Source organism: Rhodotorula paludigena (assembly GCF_050403205.1).
Source record: "Rhodotorula paludigena JCM10292 DNA, Rt_paludigena_JCM10292v1_ctg17, whole genome shotgun sequence".
In the NCBI taxonomy this organism is placed as follows: domain Eukaryota; kingdom Fungi; phylum Basidiomycota; class Microbotryomycetes; order Sporidiobolales; family Sporidiobolaceae; genus Rhodotorula; species Rhodotorula paludigena.
This window is the reverse complement of record NW_027481441.1, coordinates 67,581-94,069: the sequence shown is the minus strand read 5'-3', so window position 1 is coordinate 94,069 and position 26,489 is coordinate 67,581. Positions and strand designations below refer to the sequence as shown.

The 26,489-nt window shown below is 65.6% G+C and overlaps 11 protein-coding genes across 11 annotated transcripts; 5 read left to right on the top strand and 6 right to left on the bottom strand.

The window, feature by feature from the left end:
• Positions 1–22: 22 nt before the first annotated feature.
• Positions 23–2,656, bottom strand: JCM10292_001649 (F-box protein; the record flags this gene model as incomplete). Its single annotated transcript, XM_076648601.1, has 10 exons — positions 23–217; positions 283–1,058; positions 1,115–1,260; positions 1,334–1,375; positions 1,430–1,664; positions 1,833–1,912; positions 1,978–2,057; positions 2,119–2,316; positions 2,382–2,458; positions 2,518–2,656. The coding sequence occupies 10 exons, from the start codon at positions 2,654–2,656 to the stop codon at positions 23–25; spliced, it is 1,968 nt and encodes a 655-aa protein (XP_076505790.1).
• A 409-nt stretch (positions 2,657–3,065) lies between these two features.
• Positions 3,066–4,759, bottom strand: VPS74 (Vps74p; the record flags this gene model as incomplete). Its single annotated transcript, XM_076648600.1, has 3 exons — positions 3,066–3,081; positions 3,150–4,075; positions 4,499–4,759. 3 exons carry the CDS (start codon positions 4,757–4,759, stop codon positions 3,066–3,068), a joined length of 1,203 nt encoding a protein of 400 aa, XP_076505789.1.
• A 386-nt stretch (positions 4,760–5,145) lies between these two features.
• Positions 5,146–7,773, top strand: CCT6 (chaperonin-containing T-complex subunit CCT6; the record flags this gene model as incomplete). Its single annotated transcript, XM_076648599.1, has 11 exons — positions 5,146–5,214; positions 5,281–5,326; positions 5,526–5,620; positions 5,773–5,860; positions 5,924–6,401; positions 6,470–6,742; positions 6,834–6,997; positions 7,095–7,366; positions 7,430–7,497; positions 7,572–7,665; positions 7,735–7,773. 11 exons carry the CDS (start codon positions 5,146–5,148, stop codon positions 7,771–7,773), a joined length of 1,686 nt encoding a protein of 561 aa, XP_076505788.1.
• A 372-nt stretch (positions 7,774–8,145) lies between these two features.
• On the bottom strand, positions 8,146–10,734 carry JCM10292_001646 (serine/threonine-protein kinase; the record flags this gene model as incomplete). Its single annotated transcript, XM_076648598.1, has 12 exons — positions 8,146–8,188; positions 8,265–8,359; positions 8,445–8,672; positions 8,749–8,906; positions 8,970–9,073; positions 9,134–9,459; positions 9,519–9,584; positions 9,665–9,767; positions 9,829–9,942; positions 10,006–10,098; positions 10,165–10,459; positions 10,710–10,734. 12 exons carry the CDS (start codon positions 10,732–10,734, stop codon positions 8,146–8,148), a joined length of 1,650 nt encoding a protein of 549 aa, XP_076505787.1.
• A 373-nt stretch (positions 10,735–11,107) lies between these two features.
• On the bottom strand, positions 11,108–12,471 carry JCM10292_001645 (uncharacterized protein; the record flags this gene model as incomplete). The annotated part of the gene is made up of 5 exons (XM_076648597.1): positions 11,108–11,649; positions 11,772–11,937; positions 12,142–12,208; positions 12,275–12,339; positions 12,394–12,471. The coding sequence occupies 5 exons, from the start codon at positions 12,469–12,471 to the stop codon at positions 11,108–11,110; spliced, it is 918 nt and encodes a 305-aa protein (XP_076505786.1).
• A 138-nt stretch (positions 12,472–12,609) lies between these two features.
• Positions 12,610–13,641, bottom strand: RRP17 (rRNA-processing protein RRP17; the record flags this gene model as incomplete). The annotated part of the gene is made up of 4 exons (XM_076648596.1): positions 12,610–12,986; positions 13,103–13,166; positions 13,315–13,420; positions 13,520–13,641. 4 exons carry the CDS (start codon positions 13,639–13,641, stop codon positions 12,610–12,612), a joined length of 669 nt encoding a protein of 222 aa, XP_076505785.1.
• Positions 13,642–13,893: 252 nt separating this feature from the next.
• On the top strand, positions 13,894–14,508 carry APC11 (anaphase promoting complex subunit 11; the record flags this gene model as incomplete). The annotated part of the gene is made up of 3 exons (XM_076648595.1): positions 13,894–14,101; positions 14,171–14,302; positions 14,423–14,508. 3 exons carry the CDS (start codon positions 13,894–13,896, stop codon positions 14,506–14,508), a joined length of 426 nt encoding a protein of 141 aa, XP_076505784.1.
• A 760-nt stretch (positions 14,509–15,268) lies between these two features.
• Positions 15,269–17,535, top strand: JCM10292_001642 (hemolysin III family protein; the record flags this gene model as incomplete). Its single annotated transcript, XM_076648594.1, has 6 exons — positions 15,269–16,491; positions 16,558–16,678; positions 16,736–16,879; positions 16,945–17,167; positions 17,241–17,299; positions 17,359–17,535. 6 exons carry the CDS (start codon positions 15,269–15,271, stop codon positions 17,533–17,535), a joined length of 1,947 nt encoding a protein of 648 aa, XP_076505783.1.
• Positions 17,536–17,871: 336 nt separating this feature from the next.
• JCM10292_001641 (peroxin-13 family protein) lies at positions 17,872–19,482 on the bottom strand (the record flags this gene model as incomplete). The annotated part of the gene is made up of 3 exons (XM_076648593.1): positions 17,872–19,011; positions 19,162–19,205; positions 19,296–19,482. 3 exons carry the CDS (start codon positions 19,480–19,482, stop codon positions 17,872–17,874), a joined length of 1,371 nt encoding a protein of 456 aa, XP_076505782.1.
• Positions 19,483–20,030: 548 nt separating this feature from the next.
• Positions 20,031–21,274, top strand: TDA10 (putative ATP-dependent kinase; the record flags this gene model as incomplete). The annotated part of the gene is made up of 4 exons (XM_076648592.1): positions 20,031–20,186; positions 20,262–20,897; positions 20,986–21,061; positions 21,153–21,274. 4 exons carry the CDS (start codon positions 20,031–20,033, stop codon positions 21,272–21,274), a joined length of 990 nt encoding a protein of 329 aa, XP_076505781.1.
• A 445-nt stretch (positions 21,275–21,719) lies between these two features.
• LPD1 (dihydrolipoyl dehydrogenase) lies at positions 21,720–26,143 on the top strand (the record flags this gene model as incomplete). Its single annotated transcript, XM_076648591.1, has 13 exons — positions 21,720–21,746; positions 21,828–21,933; positions 22,212–22,397; positions 22,472–23,040; positions 23,100–23,264; positions 23,371–23,460; positions 23,546–23,573; positions 23,757–23,854; positions 23,989–24,045; positions 24,174–24,217; positions 24,310–24,403; positions 24,543–24,573; positions 25,395–26,143. The coding sequence occupies 13 exons, from the start codon at positions 21,720–21,722 to the stop codon at positions 26,141–26,143; spliced, it is 2,244 nt and encodes a 747-aa protein (XP_076505780.1).
• Between the last annotated feature and the right edge of the window lie 346 nt (positions 26,144–26,489).

Here is a 26,489-nt window from a genome sequence, read left to right as displayed (position 1 = left end):
AAGCTGAATGCGACATCATCTGCTACTGGGCCGCACCACACGGCTGCAAGACCTCGACGCCCGCCAGGCCGTACACGCTCGGGAGGATGCGCGCCTTGGAACGCTGCGGCAGCTCGGCGTCGGCAGCGGCGTAGACGGCGCCGGGCCCTTCGACCGACGCGCGGCGGAGCTTGCGGCCGAGCTTGAGCGTCTCGACGCCGTGGAACGAAGTGTCGACCTGCGCGATAGCTCTCACCTCAGCTGGACTTGACGCGAGCGATGACGAGCAGGAGAAGGGCTCACCAACTCCTTCCACGTGCGGCCCTTCATCTTGAACGTCCCCCACTTGTTCGTCCCCGTCGTCTCAAACACCATGCCGAGCTGCTCGAGGGCCGCGCAGCTCGTCGACGCCGGCATCCCCGCCTCGACGAGCATTTGGCGAATGACGCCGCGCAGCGCCGGCTCGAGCGGGACGCAGCGCGGGACGGCACGAGTAAGCTGCGTCTTGTGTACGTGCGCGACGATCGACGGGTACGAGTGCACGGCGCGGCAGATGCCGCAGCGGAAGAGGGCCGTCGCGCGCGAGAGGATCGAATCGAGGTCGTCGGGCGAGAGCTGCGCAAACGAGACGAGGACGCCCTTGCGCTGGTCTGCGTCGACGAAAGGCGACGCATGCGCCGAGAGGATCGCGACAAGGTACGGGTCGAGAGGGTCGTCTTCGGCGAGGAGGATGCGAGCGATCCGGTCAAAGAAGCGGAGCTTGTCGTTGCGAACGGCTTCGACCATGTCGGCGATTCCGCGAGCGAGTACCATCGGGTACTTGTCCCACTTAAGCGGAAATGAGCCGTCTGGATGGTCACGCCAGTGTGGCTGGATCGACGGAAGGCGCAGGAACGAGTCGAATGGCGGAAGGAGGTCGTGCAGCGACGGGTCGATGAAGGCGGCGATGCGCTGCCAGAATTTGGATTTGTACAGCTCATCTTGGAGGTCTTCGCGATGCTCCTGCATCTCCTCGTGAAGCCAAATCCGCCGCTCCTGCGCCGCCCAGGCGGTCAAGCGCTCGCGCACAATTTCCCAGTCTGCCGCAACCTCGACGTCAGCAGGGGCACGGCGAACGCATGACTTATAGACGCACCGTCATCGTCGTATGGGTCGCTCGACTCGACGAAATCCTCGATCTCCCAGTTGCGCTTTCCGCGAGCGTCGGCTTCGCTCCCCGTCTCGTCTTCCGCCGGTGATTCGTGCAAGTCGTCGGCCAGCCGCTCCCAGATCGCTGAATAGCTGTATACGCCAGAGTCATCAGTGCGCGTTCTGGGTCAGCAGGGCAGAAGCTGAGAACCTGGAAGAGACGCACGGGTAGAAGTCCAAGCCGAGCTGCTCGAGCTTGTCCTCGTACCTGCAAGCGACAGAATCAGTGCGCTGCGCATGCTGACTGAGTACGTGCACTCACGCTCTGCGGCGCTTCCTGAGCTTCTCGGCCGCTTCCTTTGCGCGCCTCGCCTCGACGTCCTTGTGATACTTCTGCAGCATGCCGGCGTCCCTCCGCACCTGCATGCGCAGCGTGTGCCGTGCCGCGACGTAGTTATTGATCGCGTCTTTCGGGTCGCGGCCCTGCGCGCGGTGCTGCGCCTCGAGGTAGTAGAGGCAGGCCGAGACGGCGAGGACGTCGGGCGCGTAGTAGAGGTCTGCGCGCGGGCCCTCGCCGTCAGCATGGAGTAAGAGGAGAAGGGAAGATATGAACGTGCACTTGAAGTCCGGGTGCCATTCGTGCACGTCCCTCGAACCTGCTCAGGGACACCAAGCGCAAGTAAGCACGCCGGTCTCATCCGCAACGTCACAGGGCACGCACGCACTGGGCGAGCGGAACGCGCAGTCGAACGTCTTCTGGTGCAGGTGAAAGTAGTCGTCGTGCAGCGCCTCGACCGTCTTGAGTCTGCGAGCCCGGCGCAGAGGTCAGTTCCGAGGCTCTCCCACAAACAAGAGAAGGGAGACACGCACTCCTTGGCGAGACACGCGGCGCAGCAGCGCACGCGCACGTAAAAGTCGACGCTCTTCTCGTCGACGTCCTTGCCGCAGAGCTGCCCCACGGCCCTCGTCAGTGGACCTCGCTCAAGGCGGCTCGCGACCCGCCCAGCGCACCTGGCACTCCCACCCGCCGACGAGGTACGCGACCTGCGGCTCGCTCAAGTCGCCCGCCGCGAGGTCCCGCAGCTGGGCGTTCTTGCGCCCTTGGGCCCAGAGCGCGGCCGCGGTGCGGCGCGCGAGGAGGAAGGCGCGGAACGAGGACGAGGTGCGGCTGAGCGCGAGGAGCGAGGTGGGCTCGGCGTAGCTCAGGATCTGCGCGTGTGCGTCGTGGCAGTACGTCGATGCATCTGGCAAGGGCTGGGAGGGAGGGGACGCACGTTCTGCAGGACTTCGAGCGGGAGCGACGAGACGAGGTCGCGGCGGATCCGAGTGTCGGGCGCGACCTTGCGGGCTGCTGCGCGTCACAGCGCATCAGGGCGACTCTCGAGCAGCACAGGAGCGGGTCTGCCGCACCCACTGGGGCAGCGGGCGACGTGTGAGCGCCCTCGGACGCGAAGAGGGCAGGGGGCCAGCGCGGGGCCAGAGGGTAGTTGGCAGGCACAGCGACCGAAGGCGGCCAGCGTGGCGCGCGCGGCAGGTCCAGCGGCGCCATCCTCGAGCGGCAGAGCGAAGGGAGAGCAACGGACGAGGCGAGGCAGCCAGAGCCGAGTGGGGACGACGAGGCCTGAGCGCAGCGAGCGACAGCCTGCAGCCTCGAGAGCGAAGCGCAGCGAGACACGCGACGATGCGACCGTCGAGGATGACACAATGCCTGGGCCAACACGCACACACACGGAAGAGAGCGGGAAAAACGAGAGGAGAAAGGAGGAGGGGAGGTGAGAGAAAAGGGAAAACGAAAGGGACAACTACTTGTTGAAGTACTGCAGCGCACACACGGGAGGCGAAGATGGAGGGTGAGCGGGAATAGGGACGACGGGGGTATAGGCGCTCGAGGGCGGAAGGCGCGCCGTCGCAGAGGAGAGGGATGAGCGAGTGGACACCTTCAGGCGAGGTGACATCTTCTACAGCAGCGAGTCCCTGCAGGTGGCGCCAACGAGTCAGGGCCAGGGCGGAGAGAGTGAGAGAAGGAAAGGGCCGCGACGCACATCCTCCGGAACACCTCGACACACGCGGCGACAACCTCGAGGTGGAGCTCGCGCATCGTCTGCTTCTCTGCGCCGCCGGGCGCGTCGCCCGCGCCCTGCCCGACAATCTCGAGGCGCGCGAGGCGCATAATCTCGGCGAGGTTGGCGCTCTCGGCGCTCGCGGCGCTCCCGCCCGTCCCGATCCCGGCGCCCGCGGCCCCTCGCCCACTCCCTCCTGCTGATGATGCCGACCCCAGCCCCCCGCCGCCGCCGCCGCCCGCGGCGCCCGCTTCTCGATACGCGCCAAAGGGCCACTGGGAAAAGTCGGCGAGGAGCTCGTCGGCCTTGGCAAAGGCGTTTTCGCGCTGGTCGTACCCGAGGTGCACGAGCGCGTTCTCGAGCACGTTGGCGGCGAACGCGGCGCACACCATGGCGACGGCGCGGATCGTGCGGTACCGCACGGCGTCGCCGTACATGTGGCTCGTCGGGACGGCGGCCGTGCGCGTCGTGAGGAGCGCGAGCGTGCGCCGCAGGACGTCGTCCTTGAAGGTCGGGTCCGACACGGGGTGCGTCGCCATGTCGAACAGGAGAAAGTTGCGCTTCTCGGTGCGCAGGACGCCCTTGTCGACGAGGCCCTTTGCGAGGCGCTCGCGCACCTGCTTGAGCTGGTACCCGATCTTCATGACGTTCCACGTCTCGCCGCTCATGAGGTCGATCCACGTCCCGACGCTCATGCGCTCCGACACCTTCATCATTTTGAGCGCCTCGTCGAGGAGGACCTCGCCCGTGAGGCGGTCGTCGACGACCTCGATGTAGCGGTCCGCGAGCGGGAAGCGGCGGCGGCCCGGGTCGCGCACCATGGCGATGCGGTGCCGCAGCGCGAGCTCGAGGACGATGCATCCGCGCAGCGTGTACGAGATGTTGTCGTTCCAGAACGACAGGTAGCCCTGCGGGTTGCGGATAGGGCGGCGGGGTGTGGTTGCGCGAGGAGGGAGAACGTGTCAGCACGAGGTTCCGCTGTCTGGGGAGAGTGCGCTCAGTGTCAGAGACCGAGGGAATCGCGCTGGCCCGCCTGAGCGTGGGGCCTGCCTGTGCGCAGTTGCTCCAGCACCCTCATGTGCGCGCGGTCCTCCTTGCAGGGGTGCCCACGACCCTGTGCCAGTCTCGCGAGTCCTCCAGAGACACATCCTGTGCCGATGGACGCAGTGCGCGCCCTGGCAAACGGCGGCGCGGGTGAGTCGCGCGTCGGGCGGGGGAGGAGGGGGAGGCGCGGGCGGTGTCGCGGGTCTGCGCGCGTTTCGCGGACTGCAGCGTGCACGCTGCAGGATGTGCGGGAGGAGCAGGAGCAGCCCCGACACGCATGGACTCGCCTGTTTGTCTTTGAGGCCGAGGAGGAGGACCTCTTCCATGAGGGTGAGGCGCGGATGGATGCGGTCCTCCTCTGCGTCGCCGAGGTCGCGCTCGTCGTAGGCAATCTTGTGGCCGGCGGGGGCGTGGGCGGGGCTCTGCGGGCGGGACGCGGATGGGGCGGGGGCGGGAGCGAGCGACGACGAGGACGACGGCGCGGCGGGGGCGTGCGAGGCCGTGTTGGCCCCGCGGCGGCGCGAGAGGCCAGACTGGGTCGAGGCCATGGCTCGAGCGGGGCGCACGCGGTCCTGGCTGGGCCGGGGCGAGCGGCGAGACGAGCGAGAGAGGCGAGCGAGACGAGACGCGACGGGGCGTGTCGGCTCGCTCTCGTCGCTGCGACACCTGCGACGCAAACCAGACGACTCGGTCTGCAGTCTACTGCGCCTCCCTGCGCCATCTGCTCCCCCTCGAGCCACGCCCGCATACCTACGCTCGCAGTATAGCCCGCGTCGACATTGTGCGTCCTCCTCTTTCCAGACGACCCCGGGGTGCGGCGAGCACGACAGTCCAAGTAACAGATCATGCCGCACACGGCACACGATCCTTGTGACGTGCTTCGTAATGCGCTTGTTGACACTTTGCTCGTCGGGCTCCTCTCCTCACAGCAACCATGTCGGCCGTTTCGCTCCTGAATCCCAAAGCTGATGTCGCCAGGCGCAACCAGGCATTCGAAATCAACGTACGCAGGTCCAGCTAACCCCCCCGCGGCCGTCCCCCGCTGATCCCTGCGCCGTCTCCTCCCCAGGTCACCGGTGCGACCGGCCTCGCCAATGTCGTAAAGAGCAACCTCGGTGCGTGCACTGCTCCCTCTCCACCGCTCGGTGCAGCCTGGGCTTTCACCAGAACCCGCTCGCGCGATGTTGTCGCCGTCAAGGGTCCCCTCCTCCGCATCGAAGCAATCCGCGACTCGCTTCCGACTTTGAGCAGCGCACTCAAACCTGCCACGAATGGGCTCAAGCTGACTCGAATGCACTCCTGACCCGCTCCCAGGCCCGCGCGGCACGCTCAAGATGCTCGTCGACGGCTCGGGGCAGCTCAAGATGACAAAGGACGGCAAGGTCCTCCTCAGCGAGATGCAGATCCAGGTGCGCAACCCATGCACTCACTGGGCAGGCTCGATGGACTGGCCCAGCTGTGTCGGACGAGATGCCGGGCACGAGTCCAGTTCTCTTCGACATTCGAGCTCCCCAGCCGTCCTGCCTTTGCATCGCCAGAGCTGACACCTTCTTCCCTGCAGAACCCGACGGCCGCGCTCATTGCGCGCACGGCGGTCGCGCAGGATGAGATGACGGGCGACGGCACGACGAGTGTGGTCCTCCTCGTCGGTACGCCCAAAATGCCGTCCTTGCGAGACGAGATCTCCGCTGACGCACACCCGCGCACACCAGGCGAGCTGTTGAACCAGGCGCTGCGGTACACGGCAGAAGGCGTGCACCCGCGCGTCCTCGCCGACGGCGTCGAGGTGGCCAAGAACGCGCTGACGACCTTCCTCGACGCGTTTGCGCGCCCGCTCCCCGAGGGCTCGAACGTGCACGAGACGCTCGTCCAGGTCGCGTACACGTCGCTCGCGACCAAGGTGCACAAGCAGCTCGCCAAGAACCTCGCCCAGGCCGTCGTCGACGCCGTCCTCGCCGTGCGCCGCCGCAAGGACGACGCCGCCGCCGAGGGCGACGAGGGCAAGGACGCGTTCGAGCCGATCGACCTGCACATGGTCGAGCTCATGAAGATGCAGCACATGACCGACTCGGACACGCGCATCGTGCGCGGACTCGTCCTCGACCACGGGCCCCGCCACCCCGACATGCCCAAGCGCTTGACCAACTGCTTCATCCTTACGCTCAACGTCAGCCTCGAGTACGAAAAGACGTGCGTCGTCGTCGTGTTGCCCCTAGCGTGCAGGCTCCCGAGCTCACTCTTGCCTGACACGCTCGCAGCGAGGTCAACTCTGGCTTCTTCTACTCGTCGGCCGAGCAGCGCGAGAAGCTCGTCGAGTCGGAGCGCCGCTTCACCGACGCCAAGGTCCGCAAGATCATCGAGCTCAAGAAGGCCGTGTGCGACCAGAAGCTCGACGCGCAGGGCAACCCCGTCGGCGAGGCAAAGACGTTTGTCGTCATCAACCAAAAGGGCATCGACCCGCTCAGCCTCGACATGCTCGCCAAGCAGGGCATCATGGCCCTCCGCCGCGCCAAGCGCCGCAACATGGAGCGGTGCGTCGGCTCTCGAGCCCGCGGCTTCTCGTCTCCACTTTTGCGCGCGCGCAAAGCGGTGCTGATGTTCGCCTTGTTTCCCGCCGCACAGCCTCCAGCTCGTGTGCGGCGGCACGGCGCAGAACAGCGTCGACGACCTCTCGCCCGACGTCCTCGGGTACGCCGGCCTCGTGTACGAGCACACGCTCGGCGAGGAGAAGTTTACGTTTGTCGAGGAGGTCAAGGACCCCAAGAGTGTCACACTGCTCGTCAAGGGTGCGTCGCGCCCGTTGCCGCTCACGTCCTTCACCGTGCTGGCCCTCGGCAAGTGCAGCGCTGACTGACGTGCGCGTCGATGGTCCGATCCGCACAGGTCCCAACTCGCACACGATCGCGCAAATCAGCGACGCGATCCGCGACGGCCTGCGCGCGGTCAAGAACGCCGTCGAGGACGGCACGCTCGTCCCCGGCGCGGGCGCGTTCGAGATGGCGGCGCACGCGCACCTCCAGGACTCGGTCAAGCGCGAGGCAAAGGGCCGCGCAAAGCTCGGCGTGCAGGCGTTCGCCGACGCGCTCTTGACCGTGCCCAAGACGCTTGCGGTCAATGCCGGGTTGGACGTGCAGGACGCGGTCGTCGCGCTGCAGGTGCGTCGCGCTCTCGCCCAATTTTGCTGTCACAAGAGGCTGACGCGCGCTCCTCGCGCACAGGACGAGGCAGCAGATGGGCACGTCGTCGGCCTCGACCTCTCGACGGGCGAGCCGCTCGACCCGGTAACGTGCGCTGCTCCCCTTCCCCCCTCTCCTCTTCCCCAAGCCGATCGCAAGCTGACGCTCTTGCGCACGACCGTAGGGAGGGCGTGTGGGACAACTACCGCGTCAAGAGGCACATGATTCACTCTGCCGCCGTCATCGCGTCCAACCTCCTCATCACGGACGAAATGATGGTGCGCCCTGCTCCCTCTTCTAACCTCTACCTTTCAAGGAGATGGCTGACTGGACATGAGCAACTGCAGCGCGCGGGCCGGTCATCGCTCAAGGCGGACCAGCAATGAGCGCAGTCCGTGACGGGAAAGGGGTGGACATAGAGTCGGGCACGGGACAGGGACCTCGCAGCACTAGCAACTTCTCTTCTGGGTCTTGTTCAACGAATTGATGTACATCACAAACAAGCGCTGCTCTCGTCCGTCCCATCGCTCACAGAGAACAGATTGCTTGCCCCCGTCTCTCCTCGACAGTGGGACACGCGGCGAGTCCTTCTCGCAAAGCTGGACGTGCTCGCATGCTCGATCGCCACGGCTTCCTTGCCAAGTTGATGTACAAAGTGCTACAAGGTTCGACCTCGCTGCGCCTCGTGCGCGCGCGCGCTCCACAAAGTCTGTCTCTGGCAAAACCCGTCTCGTCTACTCGGGCGGATGGCGAGCATTCTACCGCACGCTCTCACCGAACGCGCCGGCGGGGCCGATGTAGCTGCACGCAGGCGGATCAAGAGCGGTGAGCAATTGCTGGAGAGAGGGGACGATGGGAACAAGCGAGCGGGGCGCACCTGAAGCCCTGGAACTGCTGCTGCACCGTCTGCGAGAGGTGCGAGTCCTCGACGACCGAGTCGACGGGCGCCTCGGACGTGAACTCGGTGTCGAACTGTGCGCGAACGACGAGACGATCAGCGTCAGTCCCCTGTGCCAGACGAGTCCCAACGCAGGGATCGCAAGAGCGGAAGACGCACGTTGCTCGTGTCGGCCGCGCTCTCGACGCTCGGCTTGAACGGCGGCTGGATCTTCTTTTGCATGAGGCGGGCAAAGTCGATGTGCTTGGCAAAGAACGGGTGCGTCTTGATCGTCTCTGCGCCCGCGACGCCGAGCCGCTGCTGCGGGTCGCGCGTGAGGAGGCCCGTCAGGAGCGAGCGCGCGTCGGGCGAGATCTCGTCGCCGAAGCGGAGCGGGTCGGTTAGGATCTACGAGCGAGCGCGCACGCTGGTCAGCCGGTGCGGGCGGGGTGACTTGAGGTGGAAGAGCGGGAAAGAGGCACACCTTCTGGTACATCTCGTTCGTGTTCTCCGAGTAGAAGGGCGGCAGGCCCGACAGCATCTCGTACAGGAGCACGCCGAGCGTCCACCAGTCGACCGTCTTCTGGTACCCGTGTCCAAGGAGCAGTTCCGGTGCGAGGTATTCGGGCGTGCCGCAGAAGGCTGCGAAAGGCAGATCGAGTCAACATCCGTGACAAGTGCTGTATCCGAGAAGGCGCAACGCACTGTTGGTCGTCTCCGACTCGGTCATGTTGAGCTTGCACAGGCCGAAATCGCACAGCGCGATGTGACCCACATAGTCGATGAGGATGTTCTCCGGCTTGAGGTCGCTGCGAACCGACATGGATCAGTACAGTTCAGGTGCAAGAGCTGTGAAAGGGCGTGCGCACCGGTAGATGACGTTGAACTGGTGCAAGTGCTCGAGCGCGCACAGCAGCTCTGCGGCATAGAACCGACTGCGCTCCTCGTTGAAACGCCCCTCGCGCTGCAAGTGGTGGAACAGCTCTCCGCCGTTGACAAAGGCGAGGACGAGGTAGAGCTTTTCGGCGTTCTGGAACGAAAACTTGAGCGGCACGATGAACGGGTTGTTGACCTGCGCGAGGACGGTGCGCTCGGCGAGCGTGTGCGTCACTTCAGACCGCGACACGATGTGCGCCTTGCGAATCGTCTTGAGCGCGTAGATCCGCCCCGTGTCCTTCTTGCGCACTTGCATGACCTACAGAGCGTGGCAGAGTCAGCTGGTGCATTCCGATTCGCGATTTCCTGCATGCGCACCTTGCCGAACGAGCCCTTGCCGATAACCTTGAGCAGGTCAAAGTCGTTGATCGACAGATGCTGGGTCTGTGGGGTGGGTACGTGACAGCAGACAGGATCAGCACTCGTTGCGTTTCCTTCTTGCGCGGATGGGTTGACCAGCGCACGGTGGTCGGCTTGTAGGTAATCTGAACGTGGAACTCGCCCGACCCGCTCGTCGCGCGGAACCACTGGTCTGTCGGCTTGTTCGCGTCGAAGCCGGGCAGGAACCTGCAGAGCACCGGGCCAGTCAGCGCCAACTCGTACGCTGAATCGAATGGCGAGAACATACTTGACGCCGCCGAGGAAGAGGTCATCGCCCATGTCATTGCGGTTCTGCCCGGGAACGATAGGCGAGGTGCGCAGGTAGGCCGAGATGGAGACGTCCGAGATACGCGACACATCGCTGTAGCGAATCCAGTGGTCAGCGGACGTTGTACGAGCGCAGGGGAGGACGAGGCAGACATACAAGTGGGCACGGAACATCCAGGTCGGCGAAGCCAGCTCTCCTCCGAGCGCGTCAATCAGCACCTCGTTCTTGTCAAACTCGAGGACGACGTATCTGCGCAGGTGCATACACAGTGTGAGCTGACCCAGCCCACCAAGTTGCCCGAGCCAAGCGACTCACGGGAGCCACCACATCTGTTTCCGCTGCAGGCTCTCCCTCGCGCCCCTCGCGACGCCCATCTGCGCCTGCTCGACCGCGTCGCGGATGCCCGCCGGGAGGGTGACGCCGGCGGGCATGGCGAGGTTGCGCGCCTCGACGACGCGGATCGTGAGAACGCCGGTGCGCGGGACGGGCGGGCCCGACGCGTCGGCGGCAGCGTGACTCGGGCTCGGGGACGGCAGGGCGGCGGCGGCGGCGGGAGGGGTGGGCGAGGGCGTTGCCCCCGAGGAGCGACCGGTGGTGGCCTCCTTGAGCTCTGCGGGAGAGGCGAGAATGCCGAGCGGGGCAGGTCAGTGGGGGCGGTGCTAGAGGACAGGACGAGTCGGGCTGTTGCTGAGGGGCGGCGACGAGCTCCCTCGAGAGCTGCAAAGACCATCCAGCGTCGTCCCTGCCCGTCCAGACGCGCTGCTCGCTGCAGAGCCCCCGCTCCTGCCTCGCAAAGCAGCACGAGCCCGGCCCGTTGCCTGCGCCCCGATCTGATCCGCAGGTGGACGGGCGAGACGCACTCTTGCCAAACTTCCACGACGACATGGCTGGCGTTCGACCGGGGCGGGAGAGGGCGAGCGGGGAGCAAGCGGGGGCGGGATGAGGCGGGTCGAGGCGGTGTCGAAGCGTCTACAGCCGGTCAAGCGGTACGTGTAGCGTGTAGTGAGCTAGAGCAACGCTCGCTATGCTCTGCAAGCACTCGAGCAGATTGCGCGGCGTCGAGAGGAGCGACGCGACCCGCTCTCGGCTCTCCTCATCATCCCCTTCTTGCCCCCTGTCTCTGCCAAACACGCCACGAGTGAGGACTGCTTGGTATTGCGCACACAGAGGCGAGGGTCACGTAAGGGTTCACTTTGATCGGAGGGAAGAGGGTATCAAGCCACGCGGGACACTGGTTCACGCTCGACAGCAGGCGAGATCACCCCTTGAGCGGCGCCGCCGTCGACTCGAGCGGCTTGTCGGCGAGGTCGGTGCCCTCGACCGTGCCCGTCGACGGGAGCGGCGCGTCGCCCGGCGTCTGGAGGCTCGTCGCCTTGCTCGTCGTCGTCGCGAGGCCCGCCGCGCCGCCCTGCTGCTGCTCCTTCTTCGAGTCGGCGATGCGGCGCGCCTCCTCGTGGATGTCGACCGCCTGCTTCGACACGGTCGTGTAGAACGAGAGGACTTTTGCGCCGAGCGGCGACGAGAGCGCCTGGCGGTAGTACGACGTGCCAATCTGGCTCGCCGCCTTGGCCTTGAGCGACAGGCCGCGCTGCTCGTCGACCTCGTGCAGCTTGGTCGACGCCTTTTCGACGTGCGGCTGCGTCGCACTCGTCACCGTGTCCTTGAGCTTGGTGAAGAACGACAGGAACCGCGACGACACGCCGTACTTGCTGTCGGCCTCGATCGCCTTGGCAATCGCCTGGTCGCCGACGACGTAGCCGTGCGCGAGGTACTCGGCAACCTTGGCCGTGTGCGGCTTGTCTGCGCGCGAATGGGGCGTCAGGAAACGGACACGACGTGGAAGACCCTCCGAGCGCGAGACAGCTGGCTCGACGCGCGGCCAACTGCTCGCATTTCAAGGCTGAGCGCGGTCAAAGACTCACCCTCCTGCTCAATCTCCTCGTGCGCGTCCTCGAGCACCTGCGGCGGCTGCGCGCTCGCAGCCTTCTTGGCCGCCTCGGGCACGTCGACGTCGTCGCTCGTGACCTCGATCGTAGAGTCGTCGAGGGTGGCGCCCGTCAGCATCAACGCCGTCTTGGCTGCCGACTCCTGCGACCGGGGGCAAAGTAGCGAGTCAGCATCGGGGTAGACACGGAAAGGGGTGTCGGGTGGGGCAGCGGTGACGCGAAGCAAGGGCGGGCGCTCTTCCGACTGAGCCCATGAGAGCGGCGCTAGGCGGCAGCGTAGCAGTCTGTGTAGCCTGTGCAACCTGCACCGAGTCGTCTCGAGAACGTAGAGGAACGGCGGACCGACCTTTGCGAAGACGATCGTCGCCTTGCCGGCCTCGGGGCCCTCGAGCTTGGTGATCTTGCCGCAGAACCTGGTGTGCCCATGCACGTGGTCAGTACGGGGCTCTCCCACGCAGAGCAGGGGCGCCGGGACGCACGAGAAGAACTGCTCGAGGTGAGTCGGCGTGGTCGAGGGGCTGATGTTGTGTACGTTGATGGTAGCCTGCGCAGACGCGGGGTGAGCCAGGCTGTGGGCTGACTGGTCTGCACTACTCACCATTGCTGCTGTACTGAATGCGCTCGTAAGTGGGAGAGAAGGGAGACGAAAGCTGCGCATTCGGGACGACGCCGTCATCGCCGTGCTTGCACCGCCTCGCCCTTGCTGTCTCGCCTTTTCTGAGCAAGTGTCTCGGGCGAAGAGGAACCCGCTCGTATTGTTACAACACTCGGCCGCTCCAAACGACGACACACACGACGAGGAAGGGGAGGGTGGTCACTTGTTGGCGCGCCCCTTGGTCCCCTTCATCTTGCTCGCCAGCTTCTTCTTGGTCTTCTTCCCGCCCGTGGCCCGGTCCTTCTTCTCCTGCCGCGTCAATTTCGGCCGCGCCTGGTGCGCATTCTTGACCCGCTTCTTGTGCTCCGACGTCTGCTGCGCCGACGTGGCCGCAGGTCGCGCCGGGGCGGGCGCGACGTGCGGTTCGGGCGTCGGCGAGCGCGAGAGCGAGAGCGGCTCGACGACGACGGTCGCGAGGTCGCCGTCGGGCGCTTCGTACGCGGTCGGCTCGGCCTCTTCGTCGTCAGTCTCGGCATCGGAAGACCCGCCTTCAAAGTCGTCGTCTTCGTCCTCGCCGCCCTCGCCGGGGATTTCGTCTGACGCGAGTAGAGGTCAGTGTCAGCGATCTCATAACGGCCGCATCAGCCCGCTGTCACCGCTCATACGTGCGGGTGCTTGTCAAGCACCGCGCGCAGGTGAAGGCGGAACGCACCGCCATACATCTCGGCCGCGACCCGCACGTTGTGCGCCGCCTGTGCCTTGCGCTGGTCACGGATCTGTTGAAAGTGAAAGATGCGTCAACGGACTGGCCAGCTGGGTTCGAGGCGCAAGGTAGAGCGAGAGGTGCGGAAGCTGGCAATTGCTTCTCGACGTCTCGCTCTCCCTGCGCCGTCCGACTAAAGGGCAAGCAGTGCAGGGACGCACCTGAGCACGCATCTTGCGCAGGGCATCCTTCTCGCGCTCGATGGCCTTGTTCCTGCGCTCCGTCTGCTTTGCCTTTTTCCGCTTCGAGAAGCCCGTCAAGTACTCCCTGCGCGCATCGCGGATCGTCGGAGTCAGTCAAACCATCTGGCAAGCAGCGCATGGACCAGCAAAGGCGAGCGGTGCGGGAGAGAGAGCTTGGACGGACTTTCGCGAGTCGGCGTCGAAGACGACCTCCTTGACGCGCTTGATCTTGGGCGGGCGGCCGTTCGCGTCGAGTTCCGAGGCTTTGCCCTTGCCCTTCTTGTTCGCCGAGCGCGAGGGGGCCATGGCTGGGTCGAGCGGAGGGACGAGGCGGTGTCGAGATGAGCGAGTCGGAGAACGAGGGGACGGGCGGAGTAGTAGGAAGTTGGAACGTGTGCAGTAAGGTGTACTGGATGCTCCTAGCGGCTTCGAAGCTGCTCCTGGCGGTGTCGAGCAGAGAGGGCACAGCCAGGCCTTCGCGTCTCCGCTTCCGCCTGCTCCTTCCCTCTGCTCCGCCCCAGTCGAGCGGTCGAGGCCGACAGCCGGCGGGCGAGCACCATGAAGCTCACCGTCAACCACTACCACGGCGTCGCCCTCTGGCGCTGGAACCTCAAGCCCGCCGACGCCGGTCACCCAACTCGCGACAACCCAGAAGAGCCCGAGCACGACGACAGCGACGACGAGGACGACGTGTGTGGCATCTGCCGCGTCGCCTTTGATGGCTGCTGCCCCGACTGCAAAGTACCCGGCGACGGCTGTCCTCCGAGTCCGTCCCTCTCCCTCTCTCTCTCTCTCTCCCTCTCGCTCGCTGACTGACCCTGCCGGACCCACACAGTCTTTGGCGAATGCTCGCACGTGTTCCACATGCACTGCATCATGAAGTGGCTCGCGACCGACAGCTCGAAGCAGCAGTGTCCGATGGACCGCAGGCCGTTCGTCGTGCGCGCCACGGCGGGAGGACCAGCAGGTACGTTCCCTTGCCGCGTCCAGACTCAGATGGCGTTCACCTGTGCAATCGAGTGCACAGTGCCGCCTTCATGATGTTTTCGAGCGGTATGTGGAACTGACGATTCCGCCCTGTTCGCAGCTCCGCCTGCCCTGCCAGACCACCTCGCGGCCGTCCCCGCCGGCCAGCAGGACATCAGCCCCAACGTCTTTGCCGTCCCTGCATGACCTTCCTGCGCTTGTATCGTCGCAACGCAAGGCGTCCGACCAGACGCCTCTGTTTCCGCTTGTGCCTTTGCGAGACGTGCGTTTTTCCAGCCTTGCCTCCCGCTGTTATCGCTCAGAGACTGATCCTCATGCTGTCTCACCTTTCCAGCTCTCCCTGACTGTCCCCGCGTACCCCGTCCTTGTCGTAATATCACTTGCAACCTGCGTTTCTGCATGTCCCGTCCCTCTGAGGACCGCACGCGGGCTTCAGCGTCCAGACCCGCGGCCACCGGGACTCCTCGGTCATCCTGTCAGACTTTTTGTCCAATGGCAGCTCGAGTAAGAGCCCAAAAGAAAGGGAACGCCCCTCGACTGTCAGGGACTTTCTCATGCCGAGTGAGGGTTGTTCCCGACTTGCGCCCGTCACTCCCATCTGCGCGGCTCTGAGCTCGCTTGACTACTACTTGTGCCCGCCAAGAAGGCTTTCTCGGCTCGTACACGGCAGCTTGAGCGCTTCGGCGAGCGCCAGACCGGGTCGCCGTCTTCATCAGCCGACAAAAGGACAAGACCCGACTGCGCTCGACACAGCTAGCGAGGTGCGTCGACAGTCGTGCAGTAGCTTACACAGGCTCAAGAGCGCCCAGCGTGCGCCTCACGCAAGCCCATCGCTCGCTTCGCACTCGCTGGTGGCGCCGCGGCCAAGAGCCGGAACTGACGCTCGCCCTCTACTGCGCTTACAGGACGAGTCGAAGCATTGAACTTAACACAAAAAGGACTGCAGATGTCCACCATTCGTCGCCGGGGCAACGTCCGCCCCGCCGGCCGCCGCTCCGCCTCGTCCATCTCGCTCGGCTCGACTTCCTCTTACTCGGCGCCTCCGCCCCTCGGGGCCCGCCGCCGCTCCCACTCGGTGCACGACTCGACCATCCCGCTCTCGTCGTCGTCGTCGTTCGGGCCCTCGCAGGCCGTCTCGTCCCTGTTCGACTCGCTCGACCTCCCCAACTCGCTCCTCGCCCTCCGCGAATACGTCGCCGGCAAACTCGCCGACGCAGAGCGCAGCTTGCAGGCGCTCCGAGCGGTCGTCGAGGAGGAGGCGAGCGAGTTCGAGGCAGAGACGGAGACGGACGATGGCGGCGTGACGAGCGCGGTCGAGACGGACGACGACGACGACGACGAGGACGGCGCGACAGACGCAGGAGACGACGAGCCGCTCCTCCGTGCACCGCAGCCTACGCGCTCGCGCTCCGCGTCGCCAGGCGCGCCCGTCGCGGACGAGTTGCGCGACGACATCAGCGCGCTGCAGGCCTTCATCTCGAGCGCGTCAAGCTTTCTCGCCGCCATGCGGGACGAGTTCCCGTCACTGTCGTCGTCGTCCGACGGCTCCTTCTCCTCTTCGCTCGTCAACTTCCAGCTGTCGGCCGAGGCGCGAACGACGCTCGACCGCTTCCTCGAGGACCACCCGCTGCCGTCCCTGCCGCACCTCGGGCTGCGGTCGCGCGCCGCGTCGTCGGCATCGGCGATCCTCGAGCGCGTGAGTACCGAGCTGCGCAGCGTGCGCGACGCACTGTACTACCTCACGTCGACGGCCGACCCGGCATCGTACCTCCCCTCTCTCCCTTCACTCCCGTCGTCGTCCGACCTGAGCGACCTGCGCTCGTACTTCTCGTCCGAGTCGACCCGGCTCACGAGCGCGATCGCGCAGCTCAAGGACGACACGACGACGTCGCTCTCGGCGGGCCTGCACACGCTCCAGGACGGCGCGGCCGAGCTGTCTGCGTTCGTCAAGGACCAGTCGCACCTCGTCGTCGACGAGGCCAAGCGCATGTACCACCGCGCGCTCGAGATTGGCCGCGAGCGCCTGCTCCAGTACGAGGAGCTCCCGCCCGACTGGAGGAACAACGAGCATATCCACACCGGGTACCGCTACATCCCAATAGAGGAGTGGGGCGCGCTCCTCAAGAGCATGTGGCAGTGGCACAACGAGACGGTCAACATCCACTCGCAGTGCGTGCATGCGTCCTTTCGGGTTCGTGCGCGAGTCGTTACGCTGACCTCGATCGGGCAACGCAGTTTGTTCGGCGCACTCAGCCTCGTCATTCTTCTCGTGTACTACCTCTTCTTCTCGTCGTCTTCGCCGCACGCTCTCGCCGACCCGCATCCGGGCGACACGGCCATCGCGGTCCTCTTTGTCGTGCGTTTCTTCCTTCCTCACCGCCTTCGAGTCGACCTGCTTACCTCGGCGCTGCAGATATCCGCCGTGCACTGCCTCCTCTGCAGTACGACTTGGCACCTGTTCGCTGGATGCGCTTCAACAGGCTGGTACCGCGGCGCAGCCTGCGTCGACTATGTCGGCATCAGCGGGCTCATCGCTGCTTCCGTCGCCGGGTCGACCGTGCGTTCCCCCTCCTACAGAGCACGACTTATGTCTGACTCGAGCTGACCCGCGCACGATCGCAGTACTACGGCTTCTACGAGCACCCGCACCTCGCGTCGTCCTACATGCTCTTCAACCTCGTCGTCGGCGTCACGGGCATGATCGTCCCCTGGGCCAAGTGGTTCAACGAACGCGAGCACAAGGGCTGGCGCATCGCCTTCTTTGTCTCGCTCGCTGCGAGCGCCGTCGCGCCCATCGCGCACCGCGCGCTGATCTACGGCGTAGGCAACACGTTCTGGTTCTACAGTGCGCTCTCGCTCCGACTCCTATCGAGCACTTTGCACATGTGCTCACAGACTCTGTGGAACGTCACTTGCAGGTCCAGCCATCCCCTCCGTCTGCGCCTACCTCGTCGGTCTCTCGTTCTACGCCAACCAGGTTCGTGTTCCTCGCCGCTCCCTCTTTCTTCTTTCTCTGACCGTTCCGCACATGCACAGTTCCCCGAATGCTGCGCGCCCGGGTCGTGGAACATCGGCGCGTCGCACCAGCTGTGGCACGTCGCGATTGTTGCCGCCGTCTGGCTCCATTGGAAGGCCATGTCCGACTGGAGCACGACCGTCGCGCTAGCAAGGGTGTTCGGCGTTGATAGCGGAGTCGCGCTCGGGGCGCATTGAGCGACGCGCCACCTCGCTTGTTCTGTGTATGCCAAGTCGGGCTGGTTCCCTGTATGATGTGGTCCTGTTGCATGCAGATAGAGGGGCGATCCTTCATCCGGGCGCCTCATCTGGCAGTCATGCCTACCTTGTAAACCGTGCATAGACTCTTTTCACTCCCTCACTTCGCCAGGATGGGCCATTGAGGCTGGTCGAGCTCGATGCAAGCGAGAGGCGAGACTGTGGGCGCAGTGGGTACCACCTCGATCGATGCAGGCAGGGACGACGTAAACTGCGCAAGCGTTACTTCTGAGCGAACCGATACAACAGATGAAACAGCCGATCCGCCGGCACCCTTCACGCAGCGGCGACCGGCTGCGACTCCTTCTTCGCCTCGCCGCTCTTCGAGCCCGCCTCTGTCGCCGCGCCATTCATCGGCAATTCGCGCACATACGTGCTCGGGAACCAACCAGTCGACCCATCGCGCTTCCTGCCCATCCACCACGTCCCCGCCGCGTCCCTCCCCTCGACCTTGGCCTCCTTGGCCTGCTGCGCGCGCTCGTCGCGCGACGGCGCGAGGATCGCAATGATGTCGTCTTTGGCGAACGCGAGCTCCTTGTCGGCCGCGTCGGGCGGCGGCGTGTAGGCGTACAGCGCGCGCGTGAACGTCAGCTGGCTCGGGTCGAGCGGCGCCGCGGCGGCTGCGGGAGCGGGGATTGGCCGGCCGTACGCGTCGAGCTGTGGCGGGTCAGGCGGCAGCTGGCCGCTTGCGGCGAGCCGCGCCGCCTCGGCCTCTTGCCGCGCCGTGATGAGGCGCACGAGGCGGTTCATGAGCCACGGGAGGCCGATGACGGTGAGGAAGAAGACGACGAGCGGGCGCTTGGAGAGCTTGGGCTGCGCGGCCGCCTGCTGCTTCTGTGCCGCGGCACCCGCTGCGCCTCCGGAAGCCTCGAAGGCGCGGAATCCGTCGGCCGAGATGGCCTCGCCCGGCGGCGTCTTGCCCACGAGGCGGTACAGAAGGCCCTTGCACCATCGCAAGAGGGCAAAGATGCTGAGGACCTGGCCGAGGTAGTTGCGGAGGTGGCCAAACTGCTCGGCGACGCCAATCATGGCAAAGAAGGACGAGTGCGTCGCCATGAACGTCGACTCGAGCATCTGTGCAAAGCCGCCAACGGCGCCGACGAGCGACTGGAGGATCTGGAACGTCGCGGCCGTGCCGGCCTCCATGCGCTGCGAGAGCGAGAGCTCGGCGCCCGGCTGGCCGTACATGCCGGGCATGCCGCCGCCGAACCCGCCGTACATCGACCCGTACCCGCCGCCGTACCCTCCGCCGTAGCCGCCATACATCGAGCCGTACCCGCCCATGCCACCGTAGCCAGACCCGTACCCGCCATACCCGCCGTACGAGCCGCCGTACGAGCCACCGAAGCGCGAGTAGGGCGACGAGTATGCCGAGCCGTAGGGCGAAGCGGCCGTCGCACCGTACGGCGAGGTCAACTGTGCGGGCCCATAAGTCAGATTGTGTCCGTTTGCGCAGGAGTATTGTGCGCGCAGGGGACGGCGAGCCGACTGAGCGGTGGCGCCTCGCCTCCCAACCCAACCCCTCAGCACGAGTGTGCAATCCTGAAGACCGGATCAGAGACTCACGGTGGACGCTGCTGTTGCCCCGGGCAAGAGCGAAGACGTGGTGGCTGCAGTGAGGCAAGGTTATCGGGACGTCAGCCCGCGCTTCCCTCAGGCAGCTCGCAGCCTTGGAGGAGCCCGGCTGGACAGGGACGTACCAGTTGCCATAGATGCAGGCCTGTCTGGCAGTGCGGGCGCGGCGCTGGCCGTTGTCGAGGCTGCAGAGGTAGCCGGAGCGCTGGTTGCCGACCCGGTCGTCGTCGCGGCGGTCGACGAGGGGAAGGCAGAGGACGTGGCTGCGGTGGACCCGGCACGCTCCCAGGGCTTGGGCGGCGGTGCGACCATACTCGCTGCGTCGACGGAAGGGGCGAACTGCGGGCGAGATGAACGAGGGACAGGGCGGGAGAGCGGCGGCAAGCTGCAGGCGAGCGCGGGAGGGGCGGCGAGGTGCTGGTCGCTGTTCTCAGCACTCTCTTCGGGGTCTGCGGTGGCTCAGTAGCTCGACTCGGGCGTCGACGCGGGCGAGTGCTTGGTTTGGCTTGGTCAACCCGCGACGACGGCACACCCGGCTCTCGCACTCTTCGCACGGGTAAAGCGAGACGGAGTTGCACCGGCTTCATTACAAGATACTACAGCATTACCGCTCTGCACCGACATACTCGGTGCGAGGTGCGGAGATCGCCCCCACTCCGCCGGCGGGTCGGATCCTTCCTTCGCTTCACCGCGCTCTGCTCCTTCGCTCCTGCTTCTGCCGCGCCCCGCCGTTGCATGCTCCGTGCCTCCTGGCCCCTGTGTCGCGCTCCCGCTCCTCGCTTGCCCGTCTCCCTGCCCCGCTTCCGCTCGCTCGCCTCGTCGACCCGCTCTCGCACGCGTGCGTCCGACCTCCTTGCGCCATGAGCAGCACCAACACCACCCGGACCGCCGCAGAACTCATCGCCGAGTTTATCGCGGCGCAACTCGAGGAGCATCGCGCGAGGTGGACTGCGCGGAACGGCGCAGAGAGGAGGGCACCGCCTTTCGTGTGCGCTATCCAGGGTCCGCAGGGCAGTGTAGGTCATCGAGCATATTCCCCCACGCAGGGAAGTAGTCCAGCAACAGTAGCTGACCGCCCACATGTCGCGCAGGGCAAGTCATACACGGCCTCGAAGCTGCCCGACCTCCTCGCCTCGCTCTCGTCGTCCGCCGCGACGCCCATCCGCACCGCCGCCCTCTCGCTCGACGACCTGTACCTCCCGCACGACAACCTCGTCGCCGTCGCCGCCGCGGACCCGTCCAACGCGCTCCTCGCCGGGCGCGGGCAGGCCGGGACGCATGACCTCGCGCTCGGTGTCGCGCTCCTCTCGGCGCTCAAGAACCCTTCATCGGTAGCGGGCGAGAGCAATGTGCTCGAGCTCCCCGTGTTTGAGAAGAGCCTGCACGGAGGGGCGGGGGACCGGTTGCCGCGCGAGCAGTGGGTGCGCGTCGAGCGCCCGAGCGAGGTCGACGTCGTCGTCTTCGAAGGGTGGATGAACGGGTTCCGCCCGCTCGACCCGCCCACGGCGCTCGGCGAGCTGTACCGCCTGGCGAAGCAAGACCCGGCACGGGCAAAGGAGCAGCTCGGGATCGACTACGAGCCGCCGTTCCTGCTCGAGCACCAGGAGGAGCACCTCGCGGTCGTGCAGGACAAGCTCGCGGCGTACAGGGAGCTGTGGGACATGGTCGATGCGTTTGTGCAGATCCGCCCCGAAAAGATGGGCTTTGTGTGGGAGTGGCGCCTCGAGGTGCGTCCTGCCGCGCGCGCGCGCCTGCCCTCCTAGCCCCTGCGCGAGCTGGGTGACTGATTCAATGCGTGCGGATTGAACAACACAGCAAGAGCACAACATGAAGGCCAAGAACGGCGGTGTCGGCATGACGGACGAGCAGGTCAAGCACTTTATCGCGCGGTGTACGTCTTCTCGAGCTGGGCGCAGGGCATGGCCCAAGTTGGAGCATCTTGTGCACTCTGTTGACCCCATCTGTTGGCCGGACGCACGCAGACATGCCCGGGTACGAGCTCTGGCTGCGCGGGATTGACGCGGCCGACGCATCGTGGGCCGGCAAGGGGTTGCGTGTTGTGATTGACAAGGCGCGCGCGGTCAGCAGCGTCGAGCGCTTCTAGCTGACGTCCAGGTAGACGGCGCTTGTGCGATGAAACGAGGGACGAATCCGCTGGTGCCGAGAGGAGCAGGAGCGAGAGACCTGCAGAGTCGTTGCAGACGCCTCGGCTGGCTTGCACAGCGTCGACACTGCTCAATACGGTCTCTGCACCCTGTGAGAGACGCTCGGCGCGACAGGCGGCTTGAGGTAGAGCGGGACGGGGAGAAGCGGGAGGCTCGGGAGCGACGACGACGCGACGGAAGCGAGTGCGGCCAGTCGCGCGTGCGAGCCGCAGGTTGTGTGCGTCTGTCGAGCGGCACAGGCGGTGATCCGAGGGTGCGAGAGGCGAGGCAGGCGGGGCAGAGTGCGTCAGGCTCGTCCGAGGCGGCGGTTGCTCGGGTGCTCGAGTTGGTTGCTCGTCGCCACTTGCCTGCGTCTCTGTCTTGCGAGCCAATCCCGAGCTCACCATGCTCTCGCTCGCCTCCTCTTCCCGCGTAAGTACCCGCCCACCCCGCGCACCGCCGTCTCTCCCGCTCACCCCCCCTCTCGTCCTCGTCGCTCTCCGGATCTCGCAGGCTCTCGCCCGCTCTGCCGCGCCCCGCCACCTGGCCGGCTCCTGGGTCGCTCAGCGCGGCCTCGCAACCGCACAGGACCCGTACGATGTCGTCGTCATCGGTGGCGGTCAGTCTCGCCCGGCTCCTCCCCTCGCGCACCTCGTGCATAGTGCAGGGCGGCGCATCGCACATGTGCTGCTCGAGGCTGCGGGAAAGTTGCTCAGACGGTTACTGACGAGCTGCTCTCTGCATTCTGCCCGCTCGCGCCCGTATCTCGCCTGTCGCCGACAACTCCGCCTCGTCCTCCCTCACCCCAACCGGCTTCCCGCTCCTCTCCCTCGTCGCCGCATGGCCCGATTCCATACCCGCCGCATTGCCTCTCTCGTCTGCGTGCATCCGATGCAGGTCCCGGCGGCTACGTCGCGGCGATCAAGGCGGCGCAGCTCGGCCTCAAGACGGCCTGCGTCGAGAAGCGCGGCTCGCTCGGCGGCACGTGCCTCAACGTCGGGTGCATCCCGTCCAAGGCCATGCTCAACAACTCGCACATCTACCACCAGACCCTCCACGACGTCAAGGCTCGCGGCATTGACGGTCCGTCCGCATTGCGCGCGCTGGTTGCCCCGGTCCCCGTCGTACTGACTCGCGCTGTCGCTCTGCGCTCGCAGTCGAGGGCGTCAAGCTCAACCTCCCCGTCATGCTTCAGGCCAAGGACAAGTCGGTCAAGGCGCTGACGGGCGGTGTCGAGTACCTCCTCAAGAAGAACAAGGTCGACTACATCAAGGGCACCGCGTCGTTTGCCTCGCCGACGAGCATCGACGTCGCGCTCCTCGAGGGCGGCAACACGCAGGTCGAGGCCAAGAACGTCATCATTGCGACGGGCTCCGAGGTGACGCCCTTCCCGGGCATCGAGATTGACGAGAAGCAGATCGTCTCGTCGACGGGCGCGCTCGAGCTCTCCGAGGTCCCGAAGAAGATGGTCGTCATTGGCGCCGGCGTCATCGGCCTCGAGCTCGGCTCGGTGTGGAGCCGCCTCGGCGCCAACGTCGAGGTCGTAGAGTTCCTCGGCGCCATCGGCGGCGCCGGCATGGACGCCGAGGTCGCCAAGAACTTCCAGAAGATCCTCGGCAAGCAGGGCCTCAAGTTCAACCTCAACACCAAGGTCCTCGGCGCGACCAAGAAGGACGGCGTCGTCCACCTCGAGGTCGAGGGTGCCAAGGACGGCAAGAAGTCGACCGTGCGTTGCGTTCTTTCCGCGCGTCTTTGCAGCGCACTGACGCTGCTCTGTCCACGAAGATCGAGGCCGACGTCGTCTTGGTCGCCATCGGCCGCCGCCCGTACACCGAGGGCCTCAACCTCGACAAGATTGGCGTCGAGGTCGACAACCGCGGCCGCATCGTCATCGACTCGCAGTTCAACACGTCGGTCAAGAACGTCAAGTGCATTGGCGACGTCACCTTTGTGCGTCTTGAACGCTTTCACCGTGCGAAATCGCAAGGACGCCCCCCCTGCGGGGGACCTCGCACGACCTCGAATTGCTTTCTGACGGTTTCGCTTGACTTCGTAGGGCCCCATGCTGGCGCACAAGGCCGAGGAGGAGGGTATCGCGGCCGTCGAGTACATCAAGACGGCGCACGGCCACGTCAACTACGGCGTCGTGCGTCTTCCTCATCCTTTCGGAGTTGTTCTGGGACTCTTGCTCACCCCGTCTTTCCGCCTATCCTTCCTTGCATCACTCGCAGATCCCGAGTGTCGTCTACACGCACCCTGGTGCGTCAGAGCGCTTTCTGCTCGCCCGAGAAGCCTGCTGACTCCCATCTCCGCTCCCTCCTTCCCTTTGCCTGTTTCCGTCCTTGCTCTCTTCTGTCCACTCTTCTCATCGCTGGTTGTGCCGCACTGCGACCCTCCACCTCGCCCACCTCTCCCTTGGTCGCGTCGTCACAAAATCACCAGAGGTCGCATGGGTCGGCAAGACTGAGGAGGACTGCAAGGCCGAGGGCATCCAGTACCGCGTCGGCAACTTCCCCATGGTCGCCAACTCGCGTGCCAAGGTGTGTCTGCTGAAGCTGCGGACTCGAGAAGACGGAACAGCGCTGACTTGCCCTTTGCCTCTTGGACTCGCCTCTCTTGCACTCTCTCGCTGCTCCTGGCTTCGCCTTTCTCTCCCTGATTCGCGCGTCTGGAGACAAACGCGGATACCGATGGCTATGTAAAGGTCATCGCTGAGAAGGACACCGACAAGGTGAATTGGCGTCGTCGCCCTCCGCCGTCCCGGCGGCTCGAGGGCGCTTTCCCTGGGCTCCCGTCTCGCGCTGCCGGGCTTCAGAGCTCTCTGCGCATGTGTACTGACCGCCTACATGCACCTTGCAGATCCTCGGTTGCCACATCATTGCGTCGGCGGCTGGCGAGCTGATGTGCGTTCTCCCGCGCCTCCGCCCTCGTCGCCCCAACTTTGCGCTTCCCGCCTGCTCTGCATCAGCATCACTGACGCTCCCGTGTCCCACAGCCACGAGGCGGCAGTCGCTCTGGAGTACGGCGCGTCGGCCGAGGACGTCGCACGGACGTGCCACGCCCACCCGACGGTCTCGGAGGCGGTCAAGGCGAGTCCCTCGTCTCTTCGCGCTCCGCACTGCACCTCGATATCCCATTGCGATGGCCACCCATCGCAAGCGCCGGACAACAGAGTGCGCGTCGAGCATCGCTTACTGACTTGCGCTGTCGCCGCTTTCTCGTTCGCAGGAGGCGTTCCTCATGGCGAGCACTGGCAAGGGTGTGTCGCGTTCATCATCTCGTGTGCTTCTGCGCATCTGCTGACTGACTTACGCGTGCAGCCATCAACGCCTGAGCGAGTGTATGCACGTGTCTCTAGACGGACGAGTCCTGAGTCGGGGACGAGCAGGGCTTGGAGGGACGTCCTGCTCGTGTTCTTCGAGTGTTTGCAAAGCTGTACTTGGTCTCCTCTCCGGCTTGCCGCGACTTTTCTTGCGCACGAAAATTGGGGGTGCCCCGGGGGAGAAGTCGAGTCGACTTTCGTTGCCCGACCCGCCCCCGCGTTCCGCTCGCCGTCTCTGCTTGTCTCTTGTTCTCTTTCCTCGTCCGCTCGCCCGTGCTTTCGAGCACTCGCCTCCTCGCTCCACCCACTGCCTCGCGTCGGGTGCACCGCCGTGGTAGCCGTGCCCCTTCGCCTTTTTCCCTTCCTTGCTTAGCAACCCGTCGATCTCTGATAACGAGAAGTGCGGCCCGACTCTGCTCTCCTTCGTCCCACAGTACTGATCGCACACTCTGCCAGCAGCGATGGTCTTCTTCTACATCCCTTCGAGAGTCGCTTCCGCCTAAGCGGAGGGGACGACTTCAATCTCTCCGACCTCGACCCTTCTCTCCTCTCGCTCCTCGATCCCTCCTTCTTCCCCGCCGACCCTCTCCCTCCGCCCGCCTGTACCTCCTCGTTCGATGCTTTCGCTTTCTCTCCTTGCCTGGAATCGTCGGGTCCGCTCGACGGCGCTTGCTTGAGCCAGGCTTCGGCTTCGCCAGGTCCGTTCATTCGATATTCCTGTGCTCGTGGGCGTGACTGACTCTGAGACAACCACCCAGGTGATCCCGTCACGCCTCCCGACCTTGCCGTTTTCCCGCCTCCGTCTGTTCCCGATTTCACTCCCGCTGTGCCCTTCTCGACCTTCGACTTTACCGCGCTCCCGTCGTTCGACTTTGCCGCTCCCGCCCCTACCCCGCTCACGTCTACCTCGCTCGAGTCGCCCGCCCCGAGCCTCTCGACCTCGTCGAGCCCCGAGTCCTCCACCGCCGCCTCGACCCCATCCTCGTCGCTCCGCAAGCCCGCCCTCACGCCCGCCGCCTACCTCGCCGAGCGCGCCTCGCGCGGCCGCCCGACAGGCTTCCGCGCGCCCACGTCCCCGCTCGCGCTCGACGCGCCTGTCCAGGCGCGCGCCGTGCCCGCCGCGCCGACGGCGACATCGCGCAAGCGCCTCACGGCAAAGGGCGAGATGCTCCTCGCCAAGCGCGCGCGCCTCTCGCCCGACGCGGCGCCTCCGGCTGCGCCTGCGGGCACTCGAGGCGACGACGCGCCGGTCGAGATCCCGCCCGACGTCGAGGGCGCGATGGAGCGCAAGCGCTTGCAGAACACGCTCTCGGCGCGCAGGTGCCGCGCGCGCAAGCAGGCAAGAGTGCAGGAGCTCGAGGACGAGAACGAGCAGCTGAGGCGGAGGATCATCGAGCTCGAGGCCATGCTCAAGATGCAGCAGCAGGCTGGCACGGCTGGGTGGGCTGTGGGCGTCGGTGGTGCAGGCGCGGGCGCGAATGCGAGCTGCGGCGATGTGCTGGTCTAGTCAGTCGGGTCCTTCTTTCACCTCTTTTGCAGTACAATTGTTTCCGTGCCCTTGACGCTGCGCGTGCAAGCCTTGTGAGAGGGTTCCCGTTCGATTAAGAGGACGACGGTCCGGAAGTACGAGACGAGCACGACGGCAAGAAGGCGGGAGTACGATTGCTACGATGCGATGTATGAGCTGCGACAACGAGGGCGGCGGAAAGAGACGAGGGCGATAGACGAGCGAGCGAGTGACAGCAGAGCGCGAGAGAGGGAAAGAGGACTGCGAGAGGGCGAGATCCGACGACATGGCTAGGTACGGGTAAGATGGAAGGAGCGGTACAACACCGAGAAAGAGCGAAGGAGAA